At 35.2% G+C, this 21,917-nt stretch overlaps 2 protein-coding genes across 3 annotated transcripts; one reads left to right on the forward strand and one right to left on the reverse strand.

Annotated features, from left to right (window-relative positions):
- Nucleotides 1-1,284: 1,284 nt before the first annotated feature.
- Nucleotides 1,285-4,258, reverse strand: LOC108731950 (F-box only protein 9). Its single transcript, XM_018462515.1, has 7 exons — nucleotides 4,041-4,258; nucleotides 3,233-3,451; nucleotides 2,847-3,158; nucleotides 2,289-2,452; nucleotides 2,034-2,225; nucleotides 1,697-1,931; nucleotides 1,285-1,617 (listed from the first exon to the last, which is right to left on the reverse strand). The coding sequence occupies exons 1-7, from the start codon at nucleotides 4,041-4,043 to the stop codon at nucleotides 1,399-1,401; spliced, it is 1,344 nt and encodes a 447-aa protein (XP_018318017.1). The 5' UTR covers nucleotides 4,044-4,258; the 3' UTR covers nucleotides 1,285-1,398.
- A 1,217-nt stretch (nucleotides 4,259-5,475) lies between these two features.
- On the forward strand, nucleotides 5,476-20,408 carry LOC108731943 (putative uncharacterized protein DDB_G0271606). Of its 2 annotated transcripts, XM_018462508.1 has the most exons (2): nucleotides 5,476-5,545; nucleotides 17,516-20,408. In XM_018462508.1, the coding sequence occupies exons 1-2, from the start codon at nucleotides 5,537-5,539 to the stop codon at nucleotides 19,319-19,321; spliced, it is 1,815 nt and encodes a 604-aa protein (XP_018318010.1). In that variant the 5' UTR covers nucleotides 5,476-5,536; the 3' UTR covers nucleotides 19,322-20,408. The 2 variants fall into 2 exon arrangements, with proteins under 2 accessions (XP_018318010.1, XP_018318011.1); XM_018462509.1 differs by lacking the exon at nucleotides 5,476-5,545 and having other exon boundaries at nucleotides 17,507-20,408.
- Nucleotides 20,409-21,917: the final 1,509 nt, after the last annotated feature.

The following is a 21,917-nucleotide window of genomic DNA, read 5'->3' on the forward strand; positions in this document are numbered from 1 at the left end:
ACAGGTCCGTATTCGAAAGAATCGTATTTAATAACATAGATAACATATAAGTTCATGTTGAGTACACAAATGAAAAAAAATTAAAAGCTGTTTCAAATTTACAGTTATTTTACTAAACTAATCAAGCATTAATTATGTTGAGAATAAATTAATTTTTCGAATTTAAAAACATAGTATTTTTAATGAGATTTTTTAAACTTATTTATTTCTCGAATTGGAACGATAAAAATTTGTGATCGTATCAGATTATATTTGAAACAAAATTTCAGAAACGGTTTAAATATACTGAAAACTTATATTCGAGTAAGATTAAAAATCCTCGGACTGTGTAGATTTCGATCAGAGATAACCAATAATGTACATATTCTGAACGTCCATTTCTTTAAATCAGTTACGCTTTATAATACATTCAAAGAGGAAATTATTTCAATATATCAGTGGATGCTGGTTCAATTCCACTATAGTAAGATAATTTGTTGTTCAGGTGATACCGAACCGATAATAAAATTATTCTAAAGATCAGCTAATTCTATTTCTCCATTCAGAAATAGGAAAAGTAGAAATGTAAATTTCAATTTAGATGAGTAATTCATATTATAACATATATAGCTAATTGATATACACAGTAAAAATCGGTTACAGATTTACGATTTTATGTAAAGATTATTTAGTAGCAAAAAGAGCAATTGATAGTAATAAAAAGTATGAACATACATTTCACATGTTCCGCAAGAATTGATGTTATATTTTGTACCACACAAGTGTACATCGTTATATTCTCATTGCATAAATAAGATCGTACAATATTTCTCAGTGTTTGTTCTATTTTTTATTACATATAATTATACAAAATTATATACACAATTTAAAAAATTTACATAAATTTTATTCAAATAACACACTTTTTAAACTTAAGTATAGCTGAGCAATAATTAATTGATAAACAAAAACTATGTAATTACATTCTTCAGTACATACTTTGTTAAGTTTTGAAGTATGCAACTCATTACGATGTAAGGCACTATATAATCTAGTGCTTAAATAATTATATTAGATCTGTATAAATAAGTTACTCTCTTCCATGTGATTGGAAGTGTTATCGTCGTAATTAATTCTTTAAAGAATAGTTGTGATTTGCAGGTTGTATAATATACAATAGGAAACTGTTATAATAGAATACAATGCGTGATACAAGATAAATAAAATATCTTAAAAAATATGTATATGTACTTAATATAATTCAAAGAAAAGTACACTTAATTATAATTACATATTCATCTTTGTTTTCGATTTTGTAACGTATTGAGAATTCACTACATTCACTATTTTTCTTCTGTAAGAATAATTCGATAATTGTACTCTCATGATTCATATGATTTGTTTATTATCAGTTCATTACTATAATGGGACTTCGCTCTCCTGAGTGTAACTCTTTACCCTGCTGAATTTAAGAGGTGGATATCTGCCACCAATCGGCGACGCCCTGAATTCCCTTACAGATGGTTCCTTTAGACAGATCTTCGCTTCCTGTCCATTTTTATATTTTGTGAAAATACTGTAGCTGATCCATTTCAATTGCGAGTTTACTCTTCTATGATGATTCTGTATCTCAAATTCCTACGATTACATATATGGGAAAATGTATTAACTGATTTTTGATACATAATATTCAATTCCAGATATATTTACTACTTACAATATGAAACGTTTGTTCGCCACTGTCATGCACCGGTTCTCTTTTCTTTCTTCTGTAGAAATTGATTCCTTTAGTTTCTTGTCTTTTCAACACAAGTGTCACATAATTATCATGTAATCGAAAATGACCAATGAGAACTGATGGATTGCGTGGTATACGATTTCGTAAGGAATTTACACAGATTTGAGCTTCCTCAGTCGATGTCAACATTAAAACTCTTCCTTCGGGAAAAAATCTAAGTGCAAGAAAAATATGAAAAATTTTTCACTTTGGATATCATAACATGATAACAAGAAAATAGAATCTTTGCAGATATTACAATAATATTTTTATATACCTCAGGTACCGGAAATATTCAACGAGGTGCCATGGTCTGTAAAAACGGTCTTGGAAATTATTTTCTCCATCGCGTATGTAACTTGTTTTATTGATGTAACATCCGTTGTATCTTAATCTAGGCCGTTGCAAATACATATCCCTCCACGATTTGTATTTTGGTTCACAAGTACCACAGTTAACACCCCATACCCTATTAAAAACAATTCCAATTACATAACAATCAATAATCACGCTAATATTTTTTAATATTTACCTAACGCACGCTAGTCGCCAGATCTCCGTATCTCGTGCAGATATGTAAAATCCGCGACATACTCTTGAAAACATTTCTAACGATCGAAAATCCAGTTCAGAAGACACAACCCATCTCAGAATGTAAAGCACTATCTCCATAGGTAATGCAGAGATATGTGTTGTCTGAAATACACAAAGAAAATGTCGAATATATAATACAGCACATTTCAATTACACCACTTCTCTACAGCACAAAGTTGCAGCAACACTGTTGCAATATTGCATCTGCAGCAATATTGCAGTAATATTACTGCAAATTCTATGCTGTATGGGCTCTATATAAATATAATAAGAATAATAATAATAATAATTTTATTAATGTGCAGTACAAAACTATTGCAGAACAATGAGATAGAAGACACTAATTAACAAAGCATCATCAAAAGGCGAGATATCAGCATAGTGCTGCCTAAAACCTAGGCCCTGAACATAGCTAGAAAAGAGTAAGAAATACATTGTACATTTAAATTTACAACACAAATTATTACAACATAAATGTAAAAAATAACATACTTACACTTTGCTCGAATTTTGGAAAACATACACATTGATTGCGGTTTACAATTTTAGACAACTTCAAAAATAAATCAGTTTCTTCTTCATCAACTTCATTATGATTTTCGCTGTCATTGGTAGTTGAAAAATCATTGTCTAGTGTATCAAAACAATCATCAGCATCGAATATGTCTCTTGCTTTTGCTTTTGTTGATTCATACAAACGCACTTCAATATCAGGAACTAATTGTACCGCACGCTTATAAAACTGAATTGCCTCATAAAACTTTCTGCTTTGTTCATGTTCAATGCCTTTAAGAAATAAATTCTTTGCCTATAAAACAAGAAATATAATTTTATAGAAACGTTATAAAAATTTGAAACTTATTTCGATGACAATTACTATACCTTGCTTTCGATAGAAGCTTCATCATTTGCAACCTCAATGTTAGGCTGATTTGGTGAATACGTCTTTGATGTATCACGCTTAGGTGATATTGTCAACTCACGTTGCCATTGTTCCCTGAAAGATGTTAAGGTATCCTCAATGTTTGTTCCTTCTTGCAAAGAAGACGCCTCCTGTTCATCGCCTTCATCCGTGTCATTGCTAGACTCACTGCAGTGGTTCTGTCAATGCATAAAGTAATAAATATTTAAATTTAATGAAGATCTTATAGAACATAATCTTTATGTGTGTCAATTATTTGAAACATTTAAGTACAGTATCAAAGGGTACATATCTTATAGGTATTATATAATAAAATGTTTTCTGAACAGAATTAGTAAACACAAATATGCATCTATATATAAAATAATTTTAATCTGCATTTATCCAAAATAGATCTAGGACATTTACATAAAATTAATAATATTATACAAATAAATTCTCAAAAGATATAAAAGGCAAATATAATCAGTATATATGTAATTATAAGAAATGCAATATAAAGCTTTCATAAGAAAAGATCATTCTTTAAAGGTACAAGGTAAAAAAATTTGAAAACTAATTATATGTTCTAGTACTAAAATTAAGAAATTTGTAAAAAGCGTGGTCAATCAACTTGTTTTCCGAGAGACTCATTCGACGAAATGACGCAACATATTGCGGAACGGTATCGGCTGTCCGGTCAGAGGTTAGCCCGCCACCAATTACTCCGGCATTCGATTACGTGCCTGGCTCGCGACGACAATGACGGACAATTACGTTCTCACGTACCATTTTTTCTTCCTATTCAATCCCGACGGCTTTCTTCCCTCAGCGCATGTACTCTCGGTCGGAAAAGCGCACGACACAGCGAAAGCACAATTTCGCCAATAGTATCGCCGCCATGGTTCTCGCCTTTCTGCGTTTCTCACCGAGGAAGGCGAAGGTCGTTGCGCGATCGACGTGCGTACCGTTCGATGCGGCTTCGACTTTGACATGTAAATACATAATTGTCCTTGTGTCATATGTACCGCTGCAATTTATAATTAATCATTGCGCTTGTAGCAAAAATTGTTTATCATAAAAATAACATTCGCTGAATTCTAAAATCTACTTTATATCTATTTCTGCCCACGTAGATTAATTTTATCTCGCTTTAATTTGCTCTCTATCCTTTTCTTTCTTTTCTTAGAACTTTCTAGGAAAAAATGAAAGGTAAGTCGAGATTAAAATTAATCTGTTGGTGGAAATGGACATTAATGAATTTTAGGTTCAGCAAGTGGACGCTTAAAAGAGAAGCCAAATATTCTCGTAATTTTCATAATTCTTTTTTATTGAAATATTTAATTTTCTAAGTATAATGTATTTAATGAAAAGAAATTTGATTATGTACATTTTCTTCAAAATCAAAAGAATCTTTATTAGTCAAAATTTTTATCTAAAATGTGTTATGTAAATTTTAAAATTTTTCAGAATTTCTCAAATTTTGTATACAACTTTTGGAACACTTTTCAGAAGAAGCCGAGAAAGTTTACATACTTTTTTCTAAAAGTCTTCATATATATGAACTGTAAAATATTCTAAAATTTCTTGTTCTACAATTTCTAATGAAATCTTATAAAATCTGAACAAGTTTAAAATTTTTTCACAAATTATAAAATGAGAAATCTTAGAAATCTTGTAATTAGAATATTTTAGAATTCACATATATAAAACGTCCTAAGAAAAGACTTTCTCAATATTTCAATGTTCCACCAATTCATATAAAATTTTTGAGAAAAATTTTCATCAGAGTATCGCCATCGATATATCGAGCCAACAAGATAATAGTGATGTTGTTTTGAAAAGGTGCAATTCGTGTTAATTTTCTTTCAAAAAGATTGTGTTTCAATAAGAGAGCGAGATCTGTATTTAAGTACTGTATTTACGATACCCTCGTATTCAAGTGTCAGCCACGTGTCACGTACTCATCCGAAGTAACTTATCCCATTTCCCTCCCTTTCGCAGAACGCGCGGGAACGCGGTGGAAATGGGTCACGAGAACACAGCGGTATTCAAAGGAGCCGATCCGCGAAGACCGAAAGCGGCGAGACGCGGCTGGTGGACAGTGAACCTGCCACCTGCACATGTAATGTAACTTGTACATACATACGTGTGTTAACACCGGTGGGGTACGTGACCCCACCTCCGACGCGAATCAGAGACTATCACTACCTACCTACCTATTCAGGAGATCATCTTCCCGAGTAAAAGCCGAGTACTGAACGAGCGTGGGCACAGACAGCATCATGCGCTTGGTGAGTACGAAACCATTCATTCACTGATCAGCTTTCCCGCTTAGTGAACTTTCCTTTGATTTTCTCTTCTTTTTTTTTGTTTCTTCGGTAACATCTGTATCGATTTCTTCTTGCTCCATGATGTAAGATGTGTCCTTTTTTTTTCTTTACATCATCTTCTTGCTGTTCTCTTCGCGATGGATTACGTATTCTCGTGCCAAGTGACAGTGACTCGAATAATGTCAATCTCGTTAAGTGTGCGAAGTGATCGGATCGAGGTTTAGGAAAACTCGAGGGAAAACTTGATGTGGTGACGCAAATGTAATGCCGTGAAGTCTGTATCAGACTATGCATTAGAGACTTAAAATTGCCTATTGAAGATTAAAGTTTGACAAGAACGGATTAAAATTAACGTTATTGATCAAATTCTAATCTTCAATTTGCAATTTCCAATGTCTGATGTGATCTTAAAGTCCGTGTCGCGCTACGCATTGAAAGTCTTTAATGAGGATTGTGAATTAGAGATTAAAATTCCAAGCAGATAATTTTTATCTTAATCCATTTTGTTCTGATTGATTGGATTCTAATCTTCAATCATCAGTCTTCAATGCGTAATGCGACACAAGTTTAAAGCTCCTATTTCCTCATTATTACTATCTCAGTTTGTGACGTTGAAGCGAGAAAAAAATTCTCGCAAAAATTATATTTAAATAGAAATATTTTTTAATGAAATAATATTTTCAATCAATATAGAAGGAAACTTTTAACGAATATCCAAAACTCTTTTCTTGTTTTGGAGAGAAATTAAACTATATTTATTTCTGTGTATTATTAATTTGACTGTTTGTCATCTGTGAACATAGCCTGTTCATTTTTAATTATTCATTTCCAAATATATTATTTATTAATTAACGAAACAAAAGGAAAGTTTTCGATGTATTTTACAAATCGGTTCTATTAATTATAAGTGTTGTTTTGTTGAAACATATTTTTATTTTAATCCATTTTGCAAAAATTTTTATTGTGTATTTTCTCGCTTCTGATGTCATAATCTAAGATAATAATGAATGAAGAATCTTAAAAATACTTATAGCGAAGTAACAAGAAGTAATCGAATACTACACTGAAAAAAAAATATAGTCAATTTTAATAAATATTTAGTCCAATACTGCCAACTAAACATTTACTTACAACAAATAAATATTTGTTCAGTAAAAAGAATGATTGTTAAATCAAGTTAATGTTTCTTGTAACAAATAAATATATCTTTATATTTAATAAATATTTAGTTGGCAGTATTGAACTAAATATTTGTTAAAATTGACTGTATTTTTTTCAGTGTAGTAATCGAGATAGCCTTGACAGATTTCAATTAAGGTGTCCTGACAAAGAAAAACTGTAATATCGTATGTTCGATCTTTTCTCATTTTTTCTTCGTTGAGCGAGACAACCGATAATCCAAACTGACTTAATCAAATTGTCACGCTTGACGAAATTAAATGCTTATTACTCAGTGATAGCAGGTAATCCTTCCGCAAGTAATTCTAATACGTGCTAAATGTGCGTACACATTGATACTCAAGTAGATACTTGAGTTTCTATCTGCGAAGAAACCCACGGTGTGAGCATTTCACGGTGGCCACTTTCTTCTTCCATCATATGTTTCGCGACTTCCAGAATTGCTAGTGTACATATTGCTCGCACAGAAGGGACATATGCACGCGCTTTTCTATTTAATAGTTTTCGATACCTGTTTATAATGAATCGTTTATTTGATCGACCCGATTTTCCGCGCTATCGTATCTTGTAATATTTCCTGCAAATATTAATTCGTCACTTTCAATGAAAACGCGCTGTGTAGAAAGTTATCGATAGCAATTTATGATTCAATACGTAATGTAGATATCGTGTAATATGAAAAATAATATATTGTGAATATCAGCCACGTTTCATATTTATAAATCAAATAAGAGAAACAATCCTATTTTTGGTCAAAGTGGATCATGGTGCTTGATAATGTTTATAAGCATTTGCAAATATCTCTTTATGTCTCGGTAGTCGAATTGATAAAACGTCTGCAACGAAATAAAAATGTACAAAAATACTATGGCACATTATAATTATAAATTTCCTTAGTATTTTCGTATACGATATTTTTCGAGAATAAGGTTTGATTCCCGACTGATATTTTTCGCAATAAGTTCTTTGCAGTCTTTCAAGATGCTTATCATTATTAAATTGACGATCAACGTAATTTGAAGCTATGGGTAATACAACTTCATTTTATGGCTGCGTTTCAACAAATTGAAATAGCACGCAGTTTATGTAACTGCAAAATGTATTTGCAAATTTACATGAACATTGCCAAACACTAAGATGCGCTTTGATCGAAAATAGGATCTCTTATGATTTATTCTTATCGGTTTTAGGTCCCTATTCTGTAACTTTTAATAACAATGTCAGTGTCATTACATTGTCGTTGCGCATCTCTTTTATCATATATAAAAGAATTGCGCAATGAGAATGTAACGATAATGATACTATTGTTAAGAGTTACAGAATAAGAGGTCTAATTTTACTTATAATTATTTATATTTTTATTTATATTATTATTTATTGTTGCACAGTTATATTGTATTTTTTAATATATTCAAAAGTAATGGTTAATTTAAAAATTGCTTTGCTTAAATTACACCTACTTTTTATTTACCAATACTTTATATAAATATTAATAAAAATTAATATAAAAATATTTTAATTAAAAAAACATTGACATATAAAATTAATATTTAATTTATTTGTTGAAAAACTAATGTTTTCTATTTTGAAGTCTATAAAATACCTCAAACTTTAAAATCTAAAGCATCAATCATTTTTCTTTGGAAACAACTTTCGCTAATCAGACAAAAATTCGTGACAAACGCTAATAAACATTAATTTCATCTTCGTATTTTTAAGGCCATTCTGTAACGGTATTGCTTTCGAGATTAATTCAAAACGCAGAAACTAAATATAGTCATTTTATAGTCACTGATTCGAATAAAGAGGTTGATCCTCTCACAGTCTCCGCAATTTATGTACCTGTCGGCGTCCACTTTACGGCAATTCACTGTAAAAGACTAGGCTCATTACCAATCGCATTAATGAATCGACGTGCTCCGGTGCAAGTCTGGACCACTGGATCAATTTCTACTTGCTCGCGAATCGTGCGAAGGCGAAACACGCGAGCATACGTTGATGGATACGTACTTCTAACGACCCAATTGTTATGTAGCACAGTCGCGTGTTGCGTTAATTAACATTAAAATTAGAGTTTCACGGGTAGGTTGAAACTTAAGGTCGACGTGCAAGTCATTAGTTTGAAACGATCGAGATTGATCGCCGCACCGTGAAAAAAAAGTGAATATACTGTATATAATATATATATAAAAAAGAAAAGGCGAAGAGAAAAAGATAATGAAATCTTTCGAATTGAGAATATTAGGCTCGTCGCGGTCTAAATCCATACGATGTATGGCTCTCTCCTCGTATAAGTTCGATCAATGGACCAGGGGAAATATCGATAATATCGTAGACCCGTATACGTGAGAGTTCATTCGAAATCGGCACAGGGCGCGGCGGAGAAATGGAATCGACCTGAAACAATCTAATCAAACTGACGCGATGGATCGTAAAGGTTTGCGTTCAATTCTATAGAATTGTGTGAACGCGCATGATAATTTTCTCCGAGTGTATCTTGAATGATCAGATTTTCCGGTTTTCTAATCGACGCGACGTATCGGCAAAAAGTATCTTCGAGGATCTCTTTCATTTGAATAGATTATTTGAGTCTTCATTTTAATGCCGGTCATGCTGACGGAATACTTCTGGTCGATAGCGCGCGGATTTCAAGAGAAAGTAATTATATCAGGGATTGATGACGTGAAGGATGGGTGTGGATACCTGTGTCAGACAGCGGGTTCGATGACCCTCGAAAGCAGATGGCATCTTTTCGAACCACGCGGGAAGAAAGTTTTCTTCTCCTCTTCCCCCTCCTTCATTTTGAACGACGCAACGATCCATTCTTGAATATGAGATAAATCGGATAAAACGTATTACACGGTAGGCACTTCTAACCAGTTCTTACGAAACAACCGACCATGCCGCCTAGAAATGCATGGGGCCTTCTAATCGAGAACGGCATGCACGTAATAGTAATGGTAGCCAGAGATTCCACCTGCGTGAGCTCTTCTCTGAATAGGAATGATGTTTCCGGATGTTTCGTAAGACGCATCGATATCTGGCCGGATCCTGTCCGTCCAACTACGCCAGATATCTACGTGCGCCGTAAATCAATGGCTTCCTTAATAATCGCAAACGTACAGTTTCGCGGTCCGTTGAATCGACGATTTTTCGCGTCGAAAGTGGAAAGTCGCGCACCCACCGGCATCCTTTCGTTCGGATTCTTCATCCCGTAGTAACGCATATAAGGTCACGTACCACGTCGAAACAATCGCATTTAACCGCTCGAGGACACTCCCATGTTTCCGATTTTTCACGCTTTCCTCCGCTGGTCGAGCGAATAGCAGCTAATTCTATCTTCTATCCTGAACTTAACTTTCCAAGTCCGATTTTTTATCGGATCGACTTGGTCTATCACGGGTATCATTATTGGGATTACGTGTATAAAGCATACATGATATAGAATACTCGAGATCATACACAGAAAAATACATTACTTGTTCCAAGAATTTCAATTTCAAATTTATCATAAACTCATCACAAACATTACATTTATTCAAAATATATTCTGAATTCTAGTAATGTACTTCAATCAAGATTATTACATTAAAACAAATTCAATTTGCTTATTATATGTATAAAGTCGCTTCTTCGCTCAATTTTATATTTTTCAAAAGAAAATAAATACTTCCTTCGAGTACATAATAATGAGTTTTTCTAAAATTTGTGATAAGTATATTTTAAGATTATTATCAAGAAAATATTCTTCGTTGAAGATAACCGTTACTTGAAAGGAAGAAAGTAAATTGAGTAATCACTTTTCTTAGCGATAGAATAATATTTTTCTGTGTGCATCCTTTGTCTGGTAGACGATCTTTCAACACTAACGGTCGAAGCATAAGGAAAATAGTAGAGTTTCTACAATAATCTCAGAGAAGAGGAGATAGAAATCTCAGTAACAGGCTAGCCAATTATCGATCTCGAACCAATTTAGATTGATGAATACTTCTGTACTTGGGCCAAAATAAACTGTTTCTGTAGAGACGTGGTCCTTTGACGGAGACTCCGACTTTCACTCTGAGCGATATGATACGGCCTATCGCGCCGCGGTACATACATCGCGTTTAATTGCATTCGAGCGCATCGGTTTATCTTCTCTTGCCATGTCAGGTTTATGAGTTACTCAACGCCAAGGACTCGTTGTATAATCGGTACATACTTGGTGACATCGCCAAGACGCGCTTTCACGTTTCCCATTTCCGCGTTTCTGTATCCTGTAAATTTAAAATGTGGGAGATAGAGGTATCTCGGTACATCATGATAAACCAATGGCGAGAGAAGCCGATTATATGTGAGAAAATAAGTAAAAAATGTGAAATAGATTTTATCGGTTGCGCAATTCTTGGGAAATACAACTTCGGACACGGAAAATAGCGCTTTTCTGCTTGTTTTTGTTTGCACGTATTGTTTCTGCTGAATACGATTGTCAGATGTGAAATTGTCAACTGAGATCAAAATTGATTAGGGTATATCTTCAGATCTAAATTAACTTCTCGGGCAGCTTGAGTATCATAGGTCCATAAATCTGCCAATTTTCCTTGCTTATTATAGGATGTCGTTTGTCCGAGTCTGAGATAAGTAAATTTGTGTCGGAGACATAATGATGATAATCATGATAATTTAATGACAATGTACTTAACTTTTCTTCAGATCTTTCAATCAAAACTTCAACGTAATACAAGATTACATTATATTAGGAATCGATTCTTCTAAAATAATTTTCAGGACCGTTATTACTTGTTATAACTTTGCAATTTCCAACATTGTTGTATGTCTTTGCAAATGACATTTAAACAGAATTCTGTCAGGAATCTGTTAAAAATTTACTGTCAATGAAGCTGTTAACAATCTTGAGGAATCTTCTAATGACTAATTTCTAATATTAACACACTGAAAAAGAATCTAATAATAGCTGCGAAATGTTAAGTGAAGTAATTCTAATCAAATATTCGGTTAATATAACCAAAAATAATTTTACTTTTTTAAATATTTAGTAAATATTATCAAATAGTTGATTATGTCATTATGTTTAATACTTACTAAATATATAGAAAATTATTTTTTGTTATATTAATCGAATATTATTTGGAATTATTTCGCTTAATATTTGGTTGCCATTATCAAACCTTTTTTCAGTGCATTAATTCAGTGCAAAACATGTAGCTCAACCAAAGATTCCTTTTTTTCGACATTTTAGGGAAAACCTCAAATTGAAGAATTCGTCCAAAAAGAACATCAGGAGTTTGAGGAGTATGTCGTATGCGTCTCCATTGAGAGCGTGAGAAGAGCTATTATCTTAACGCGAGGAAACGTTGTTATTTCGTATTACGTGCGCATATAATTAGTGCAAAAATTTCCAAGCGCGCTTTTCCTGCGTTCGATATGTTCATAGGAAGTTTCACAGTCGATGTTATACGGTGAGAAAAATGCGGCCGGGCGTGTTGCCGCTCGGGCGATGTTGCGTCAAACCGATTCGTCGTAATCCAGCACAAAAGCCGAGGCTGCAGTCTGTAACTGACGGCAGTCTCTTAATGCCTGTCACGCGGCAAGAGTACACCGAGGTAAAGCAAGTTCACGAGCGTTGCGCATCCTCGACATACTACCGAGTGAAAGTGCCGCCTGCTCTCGCGGTTTCTTCTTCCTCATCTTCTGACTACTTCCACTGCGCCAGCAGTGTTATTGCGAGCCGGATCAACGTGACGAGTTCTCTCACGCTGTTTCCCCACTCCGATCGCGCTCGGCGTGAAAAGAACTTCTCTTCGATTAACGCGACAGGTTTCTCGGTATCCCTTTTGTCATTCGCGTGCTGTGTTTGAGTCATTTGTAATGACTTTTGTTGAGCCCGGACAAAAATGTCTGGTTGAATCTGGAATTCTGGTGGAAAATGAAATTCTGGATCCAGAATTCTGGTCGTGTCTACTAAATTTTTGATTAAATCTACTAAAATTCTAGTACTAGAATTCTGGAACTCTAGAATTTCAGTTAATTCAATCAAACATTTTTTTCCATGTGATTTTATTTTATAACGTTCATTGAATCTGAGACTTATAGTAGAGAACAATATTAATTATATTTACATTTAAAAAATGATATTGCTGAAGTATCTAAAAATTTAGATACAGATTTGAAAATAATTCTATTTCCAATAAAATTATTTTCAAATATATATCTAACTGAATTTTTAATTTTCTGCGTATAGACTTTCAGTTTCCACTTTGTGTTTTTCTTTACTATTTAAAAAATTTTTAGATACTTCATTAAAATTGTTATTTTCGTGTGTAAGGCTCCGTTAATTATATCTTATTATTAATTTATGTCAAGTAATACACGACATCCGTGATACATGACTCAAGGTTAATTACATTGTTTGAAAACCGGTTATTTTAATGGCACAGTACATTCCGTATGAAGTAGAACTTAATAGATGTCGAGATCTGGAAAATGATTATAATAATTGAGACTCGACTGTCTCAATTTGATTATCATCGTGAAACGATTAACTTTACAATTACTAATGTTTGTCGTTATGTATTTAATTGAGTCTGTTCATCAAACATTCAGTTGACGGTTTCGCTTGCATGCTGCTTAAAACCTATATCTGATAGAACGGAATTAGGACGAATTTTGATTCTTAATTAAACTTTCATTAACATTTTAATAACTCAAATATTATTTTAATTTTTATGGCACAGAATTTTAATTCAATGAGATGCATGGCTCGTCTCGTTGGATAATGTTAAATTAATCAACGCGAAATCCGAGGTTTCGTTTGCAATAGCAATCTATCTTCTATCGCGCATTTGTGTTGTCAATTCAGCTATTTTGTAGGCGGTGAAACTCGCGTTGTAGTCTCCGCAATGGAAAATGACGGGTCAGGAGTTCGCCACGCGAAAATGTCCGTAATCAAAGATTCGCGATAGCCAAATATGAAATCCTGAGATCCTTTTAACAACCGGTTGGAAGACGGTCTCTCACGCGGGTAACGTCTTCCCACTCGTGATAGTTTCTTTCCTGGCGCATATATACATATTTATGTGGCTTTCGACTTTTTTGTCGTTGATTAATTAGCGTTTCTGCAATTACGTGCGGTGGGGAGTTACTTAACATGTATCTATAAATCCGTCGCGGCAGTGATTGCCATGTGTATCAGGCGGGGGCTTCTCAGTCGGCGAGTTTCGAAAGTAAAACCAACGTCAAAAGCGCGCACGACATGAATCAGTTCTAGCATCCAGGTCGTTATTAAAAGATACGACATCTGTAAGTCCCTTCCGTTTGTATATACGATCTGGAGATTAATGGGAAGCCGGACGAACACGGGGTATATGCTTGTAATATCAGGAGGATGCTTGTTACGAGTTTAGAAAGTTCCCAAAGTTGTCTAGCCGTTGGTATGCGTCGTGCCGCTCCGTCATTTTTATTGTCAATGCTCAGCAAGTTTATAGTCGTGAAGATGGGATATATAATTCAGTGTGTATGCGACTCGAAGTGAACAAAAGGTCTTATGAACATTCTAATGATCTTACGCCTTCGCCGTGTTCGCGCAATGCACATACTCGGTCTCGTTTCTAAAGAGATTACGAACAGGAGAACCTCTCGAAATGTCAAATACTGATTTTAATGAAACTTTGTTTACATATAAGTTACGTAAATAAATGAATTTAATAAATAGTTGCTGCCCAAAAACAGTTTTAAAGGGTATAATCATCTCTCAAACTTTCTAAAACTTTTAGAGTGAATTGTTACTCTAAAGAGTGAAATCTCTCATCTTTAAAGACTAAAAATTGAGCCAATCTTTTTCAAGATTTTTTCAAGACTTTCAAATCTACTCGATTCTGGTTAAATCTACTGGAATTCTAGTACATTTGACTAGAAAATTCTGAATGTTGGTTATTTCAATTAGAATTTTAGTAGATTTAACCCGAATTTTGGATCGTTCATTTTCTACCAGAATTCCAGTTAATTCAACCAAACATTTTTCTCCGTGTACATGTATACAAAAGATCTGTTTTTTATTCCTGCATTAGAACTCTCTTTCTTGCTTCCGCCATAAATATCAAACCTATACCTATCTTACTTTAAGTTCTAAAGTTACGTTAAATTCTAAAAGTGTATACTAGTTCAGCTACAGAAAACAGATAAAGAGTTTCATTAAAATCAGAATTAGATTCATAAAGTTGTCTTGAAAGTCAAATTAGCCATCCAGGCGAGATGGTACAAAGGGAAGAGCAGGCTTGGGATAATTTTGCTGCGTCATAGCAGCAGCGTTAAACGTGGCAGTTCCTCCGTTTTATTATGTGTAAATTACGGGATGGTTTACAGGCGTTTACTATACTTTCCCCTTCTGGGCAAAAGTGCCGGCATTTATAAGTAGGCATGTTGCGCGATGAATACATAATTTGATAATTCTTCACTTTTGCGTCGTTGACCCGGCGTGTCGTTCCGTTGTTTCCTCCGGGTGTGGTGTAACTTTCTTTACAAATGTCAGAGGTACAGTTCTTGTATGTAATACAGCGTGGTTAGCGTTTAATTCTTTTTTTTTTCTTTGTTTACGCACACTTAACGCTTAGCGCTAATGAATCTACTGAGGTATTTTCTCCGATTGGCGGTTGACGGGGAGTTATGGTTGACAGCATTCTTGAATAATTCTTTTCCTCCTTCATCGTTTTACGACCCGGCGAAAATTTTCTCGACGCGCATGCGACCGCGTCATACTGAAGCTCCCACCGTGGCAATTTGACGAATCGTAATCGGGGTGAAAGTTCAAAACCCACAAATCGCTTCCGATAGACAGCTCGTGGCCTTTCCAGGGCGTAGCCGTTCGTGCTGTCTAGATAGATTACGTTGCAGTTTGAATAAAACCGACAGATCGTGCGATATCTTCGTTTAAAAGCATTTAATAACATCCGAACACTGCCTTGATAATGAATGATCGAACACTGTTCGAAAAGTCTCTCGTATTATTCGTCTGCACGTGTCTTTATGATGGAAACGAAAGAAACATGGCTATTAAACGTAAAAAGCATCATCAAAGACAGCACTTTCCCAAATTGTCCGTTGATAACTGCCTAAGATGGCGTGAAAACAAATAATTATAGGCGTCAAAGTCAAGATGATTATTGTTAATGGATTGATAGAAAAAATTTATTCGCTATATTATTCGCTATTCATTCTCCAAAAGACCATATTGAACGTAACGCAAAAACGAGTGTCCATTTATTAACTACAATTCTCACAAAACCTTAAAAACAAAAGGAGCATGGAGAAAATTTCTTGAGCACTTTCGATAATATTTACTTTTACTTTCATATAATTTAATACCGTGAGAACGTGAAACGTCCCAAAGCTGTATTAGTGCTAGATGTTACTCGTCAATACTGGTATACATGCAATAAAACTGATGACGATACTTTGAAAATTTTATGAGAGTTAAGAAGCACGTCCATACAGAACTTGAGCGCTTTTATGAATAGTCATCAGCGCGCTGGATTTCGATTATTTGCGGTAATATAACAAAGCTCTGAAGCATCCATCCGAGTTTCTCTCCACTTAAATACCAAAGTTTATTCCCAAGAGCCGCACATATGCTCTATACGCGTGCGTAATTAAAGATACGCGCTTCTAATTGCATTCGAGTTCAACAGAAACATAATGGAATCCCCGCCGAGTTCTCGCGTTTATCGTTTCCTTCCTCTTTGGTACTCGTCTCCTTTACCTCTTAACTCATCGAATTACTATCTTAGTGTGTGACAAGTAAAGCTTCTACTGTCGTAAGATTAACTTTAATCTTGGTTCTACTTGCTATTTATCTTTTTCTAATTGTAAAAATTAGAAAAAGCTAAACAATGAGTCAAACCGAGATTAAAGTTAACGTAAGATTAACCTTAATCTCGGTAATCAATGTAAGATTAACTTTAATCTTGGTTAAATTATTCTCCATCTTTTTCTAATTCTTGGAATTAGAAAAAATAAACGATAAGTTTAACCGCGAAATTAAAATTAATCTTACGTTGATGGAAACGAGCCTAAAAAGATTGACAAAATTCTAAAAATGTATTTTTTTACTTAGTAATATTATAATATATATTTAAAAAAACTTTTATATAATCTGCAAAATAATAAGAAATTACTACACCTGTTATTATACTCATTACTCTGTACACAATTTTCAATTTTCCAAGAATATGTATGCATATGAGTTTAATTATGCATGCGAGTCTTTTCGGCAGATGTATATGTGCGTTCTCGCGTAATTACATAAAATATGCAAATCGCCGGTCTCGCTTATACGGCTCGAAAGCCATAGGTACGTGTTTACCATGTTTTTAGGAGGAGAAAATCGCCTACGGGCCGTTGTGAATCTTCCACTTCATAACGGGACTTACGGAGATAGACTGAGGCGGACAGAGACTTTAGCTTTCAATCTCTCTCGAATCAATATGGTGAAACCCAGTCATAAATGTCCATTTTTGTGTCATCAAAATCTCGTCAATATCATCACATTTAATCAATTCTGCTACTGGTTTATCTTTTCCCTAACGATGCATTTAAAGACTTCGATAGTGATTGAAGAAATCGATCTATTAGCGACATGGAGGCAAATTTTGCTACAACAATTTAGCGTAATCGCACAATTAAAAAAGTATCGAGACTTAATAATTATTAATAAACGTATATACTGCATTGTCTTAATATTTTATTATAATGTTGCAGGTAGCCATAACAATTTTAGTAGCAGCAGCCTGCCTCAGTTTGGCTAGGTCTCAGAAATCTGAAACCTCAGCTAAGGCTTTCGAAATTCCACCGCCTCCAGTAAAACTCGACAAAAACTTGCGGCAAGCGTTGCTGAAAGCGCTGACGGAACTAGAAGCTGAATCTGCGGAACAGCGAAAGGATGAAGACGAAAAAACGCTCACGAATATTGAAAAGTCTTTTGATGAAGTGATGAAGAAGAATCTAAATAAGAACATCGGCGTGATACCGAAAGGTTCCTTTTCATTCGATAATTTTCCAGGGGATGAGGAAATCCCCAATGAGGAAAAACTTCAAAATTCGAACTTTCTTGAGTCAAAGAGGTACGTTTCCTCGTCGGGGATGATAGAAAAGGCGAGTCGCGACGATGCCAGAAGCTATCACGTGCAGAACGTGGGTGTGTCAGATAAAAATACAACGCCTCGAACTGAATCTATAGCGGATTTGCTGGAAATAAAGAAAACTTCCGTGAGCTCGCCTACGGTTAGCAAGATTGAGAGTATCACGCTGAAACCGATTACGCAACTATCAGAGAGCTTGGCGCAAAGCGCCAGCAGCGGAATTACCAACGCCAATGCGCTAATCGCACCAAAACCGACCGCATCTAGTCCAATAGTTTCGCCTAGCAATGTTACTTCATCTTTTAACGTTAATAAGGAAAAGCCTAAGGCGGAGGAAGTGAAAATTTTCCAGGCGCCTCTGGTGGCGGCCTTTACAGTGCAACAAGATGAACTTGGTGTACCGAAGAGCATTGTGCCAATTTACAGACAAACAGGCGATGGACAAGCTTTGACTCTTCAGGAGCAGTTGGAGTTCAAGCAGAAATTACTGGAGCAACAGCTGGTGGAGTTGCAACAACAACAGATCCAACAAACGCAGTTTCTCATCAGACAACGTCAACTCTATGAACAGCAGTTGAGACAGAAGCAGCAGCAGCAGCAACAACAGCAGCAGCAGCAACAGCAGCAGCAGCAACTATATCTTCAAGAACAGGCTAGAATCAAACACTTGGAGGAACAGACTAAAATCAAACAATTGGAGGATCAGCGTTTGAAGCAGCTGGAGGAGCAGAGGATATATCGTTTGCATCAGCACAATCATTTTCCATTGTTGCAGAAACCGCACGTCTTCGAACAGTCGAATGTATTGTCGCTTCAGCCACCTCTGGAATCTACCATTCATCTTCAACCGAGCTTATCTCTAGAAGTTCCTAGCATCGCGGCGCCTCCATTATTCCGCACGAACTATCAGGAGCAGTTACATTTTCAACAGTTCCGTCAGCAACCTCAACCACAAGTCCAACTTCAACAACCACAGCCCCAACTTCAGCATCCACAGCGATTGCCACAGAGTTTCATTTCATTTTCTACCACGGGTGACTTCCAGCCACCCGTAGCACCGGCCACCAGATTTAACAGACAGGAGGCCTTTAATACAGTCGGCAATTTCGGTTTCAACCTGGATAACAAGCAACCGCCTCCGTCGAGAAATGCGGTCAATTTCAACGTGATACCAAGGAACCCTAATACGTTCGTTTACAATCCTTATCTGCAATTTAAGCAGACCCCAAGGGCGCAAACGTCCGCCAAGCAGATCCAGCATTTGCTTTATCAGTCGGGAGTCGCTGGCGAATTAGGAAATGTACAGGGCCAAGGTAGCGAGGACCTCAACATCGTGTCTAAGGTACTAGCGCTGAATGTTGGCGCGTTTCCCAACAAGAACTATCAATATACTACGAATAATCGCGGCAAATTGGGCAGCGCGTGAATAGACAGATAAACGTATCGATGTAAAACTTCGACGAGTCGTGTAAATCACTACAAGACGATATTAGCAAGGTGAAATCGAGCTCTCTCTTTTTCTCTGTGTCCCTCTATCTCTTCGATCTTCCTCTCGTGTTTGTCTCTTACGAGTATCCTCATTCGCTTCTTTCTATCTTGACCTATTCTTATATAAATATCCTTTAATTTCCTCGAATCTTTGATGGCATTAATATACACATACACTAGTGACAAAGTCGATACATACACATATACATACATATATATACACATAGTTATTTATAGCTCGCGAGAGGACGCAGGATGACTTGGTAAGTTCAATAGTACGTATACGCGAGTCATGACGATAGTAACCTTGAATACCAATATCCAAGTGAAATCGAATCGTTGCGAATTGTTTTGCCCTCGGTGAGTTACCTCCGCGAAATTTTACTCTCCGTCATATCTCGACGATAGAGAAGCGTGAGACAAATATAATAGAATAGCGCTTCAGGGAGGGAAAAGAATTGGCATAACGAGGAAGTTATTCTCTTAGCGAGAATATAATTGTATTAATTACGATTGTATGTATTTTACAACAAGGGCCTGCCAATGTAACGGCGTATATCCGATTACGCAAGTTCGCATTTAATTTGCGACGCAAACACTGTACATAATTGTGTGACTCCAGCTCCACTTCCTTGCCCCTTTTGATTTTCTCTTCCATTCTTGATACGGCGCCCGCGACGTGAATACTGCCAGTTTCGTTGATAATAGCGAGAGGCACTCTCAAAGGCAGAGAACGCGAAGAAGCACGTAATCATAAAACGTAACCGTAGCAATAAGCATATTTATGTTAACAGGAGGAGGATTAATCTATGCGCTTGACACGACACGAAAGAAGGCGAAAATCTCGCCGGACTCGCATTAGTTACGTTTCACTTGGATTTGACCATGATTGAGCTTAAGAAAGAAAAATGTCTCGTAATTTATTCTCGGCTCGCAAATTTCCCAAAGCCATTTACAATATTTGTCAAGTTAAATAGCTCTATAATGTTATATATTATCGCTTATGCCAAATTTCTACTAATATGTACACCTAACGGATTATTTATAATATTTATATTCTAAGAAAAAATTAAATTTCGTATAATATACACAGTAAAAAATATTTCGTATTTCTGTTGGAAACGGTCCATTGAAGTCCTTGTTAAAACTTTGTGTGGAATTTTTAACATATTTGAGGGTTGATTTAATATAATGTAATTATATGTTATTTAAATATTTTTTTTGTTAAATTGTTATCCAACATTTCTTAGTGTCAAAGTAACACAATTTATGAGTGGATAAATAAAATAATGTATAAGATGATAAAAATAATATACATATTTTAAAACGTAAATTCTAAAATATAAAAAACATGAGATAAATAACAATTTAATATATCATAAATATTAATTTTACTGAAAAAATATGCTCCATAGTTTGCTTATAAATTGTGTCAGTATTACTTTTTCTGTGTTAATTTTTTTTATACAATATGTATGTTACTTTCTAACGTATTCATCTTATTTTTGTGTTAAATTAACACAAAAAGAGTAGACCGTTTGGAACGCGTAAAATGTATTAAATTTAACACAAATTTTCCAACTGTGTAATTAATTCGTATAATTACTTTCTCAGTCAAATTTCCGTGGAGAAAAGGCCAAATCCAAGTTCATCAAAGATCAAAACTCTATTGATTAGCGCTCACGTTTTCCAATATAACCTGTGTGTATATTGTTCGAATTAGTTTTAACAAGACGCACACATACACGCATATAAACGTACACATGGAGAGTTCGTTCAGGATCAGGGGTCTCGCGAAGTCGTGCATCGAGTCGCGCATCAGGATTGAAAATGCTTCTTCGACTGTAAATAAACTTTCCCCGGCGGGTACCATACAATGCCGACGAGGAAGCCGCCGACGCGAGAGACACATCTCTCGCGTGTATATACGTGTATGTCCTCAATTTCACAAACGTTTGGCACAGATCCGTGATTTCACCCGGCGGGCGAATCTCGTGGGACATCTCTCTTGTGTCTTACTAAAAATTTACTTAAACTTATAAGTAATCACATTTTCATTTATCAAGTGTCACATCTCTTCGGTTATCATATTGTAATCACCAAACGAAAAGACTATTATAGAAAAGACTCTCGTTACTTGCCGCATGATATGCATTCTTTTATTCGTGTTGGAAAGAATAATGCATTTTGCTATTCTCTTTCTCCTAAATTCTCTCTATAATAAATCTGATAAGATCATGAATCATTTGCGCAACGCTATTTGTTCGATTTGATGTTCGAGCATTACGGGTAAGGCTACATAAATCTCCAGCGTTGCGCTGAGTAACGATAAATTCGCCTTGATTAAAGATTTAAGCTTTGTCTCGAAACTGAAATTGATGTTGGATGCGATGCACCTTCGGCGAGAGTGACTGCGGGAGCGAAAGTTGATGGTGATTCGTTCATAAATGCGAGTCCTTTACAAGCGCTAGCTGCGGCTTGCGCGACTGAACGTAACATTAAAATTAAAATAACATTAAAATAAAATATAAGAT

The sequence above is a fragment of the Mycetomoellerius zeteki genome, unplaced genomic scaffold, assembly GCF_001594055.1.
Source record: "Mycetomoellerius zeteki isolate Tzet28-1 unplaced genomic scaffold, Tzet1.0 scaffold145, whole genome shotgun sequence".
In the NCBI taxonomy this organism is placed as follows: domain Eukaryota; kingdom Metazoa; phylum Arthropoda; class Insecta; order Hymenoptera; family Formicidae; genus Mycetomoellerius; species Mycetomoellerius zeteki.

Excerpts from the sequence above, each read along its gene's own strand:
- LOC108731950 (XM_018462515.1), bottom strand. Across the intron at positions 3,159-3,232 it reads AAGCTTCTATCGAAAGCAAG|GCAAAGAATTTATTTCTTAA; the intron begins GTATAGTAATTG and ends CTTGTTTTATAG. Across the intron at positions 1,618-1,696 it reads GCGAACAAACGTTTCATATT|GAATTTGAGATACAGAATCA; the intron begins GTAAGTAGTAAA and ends ATGTAATCGTAG.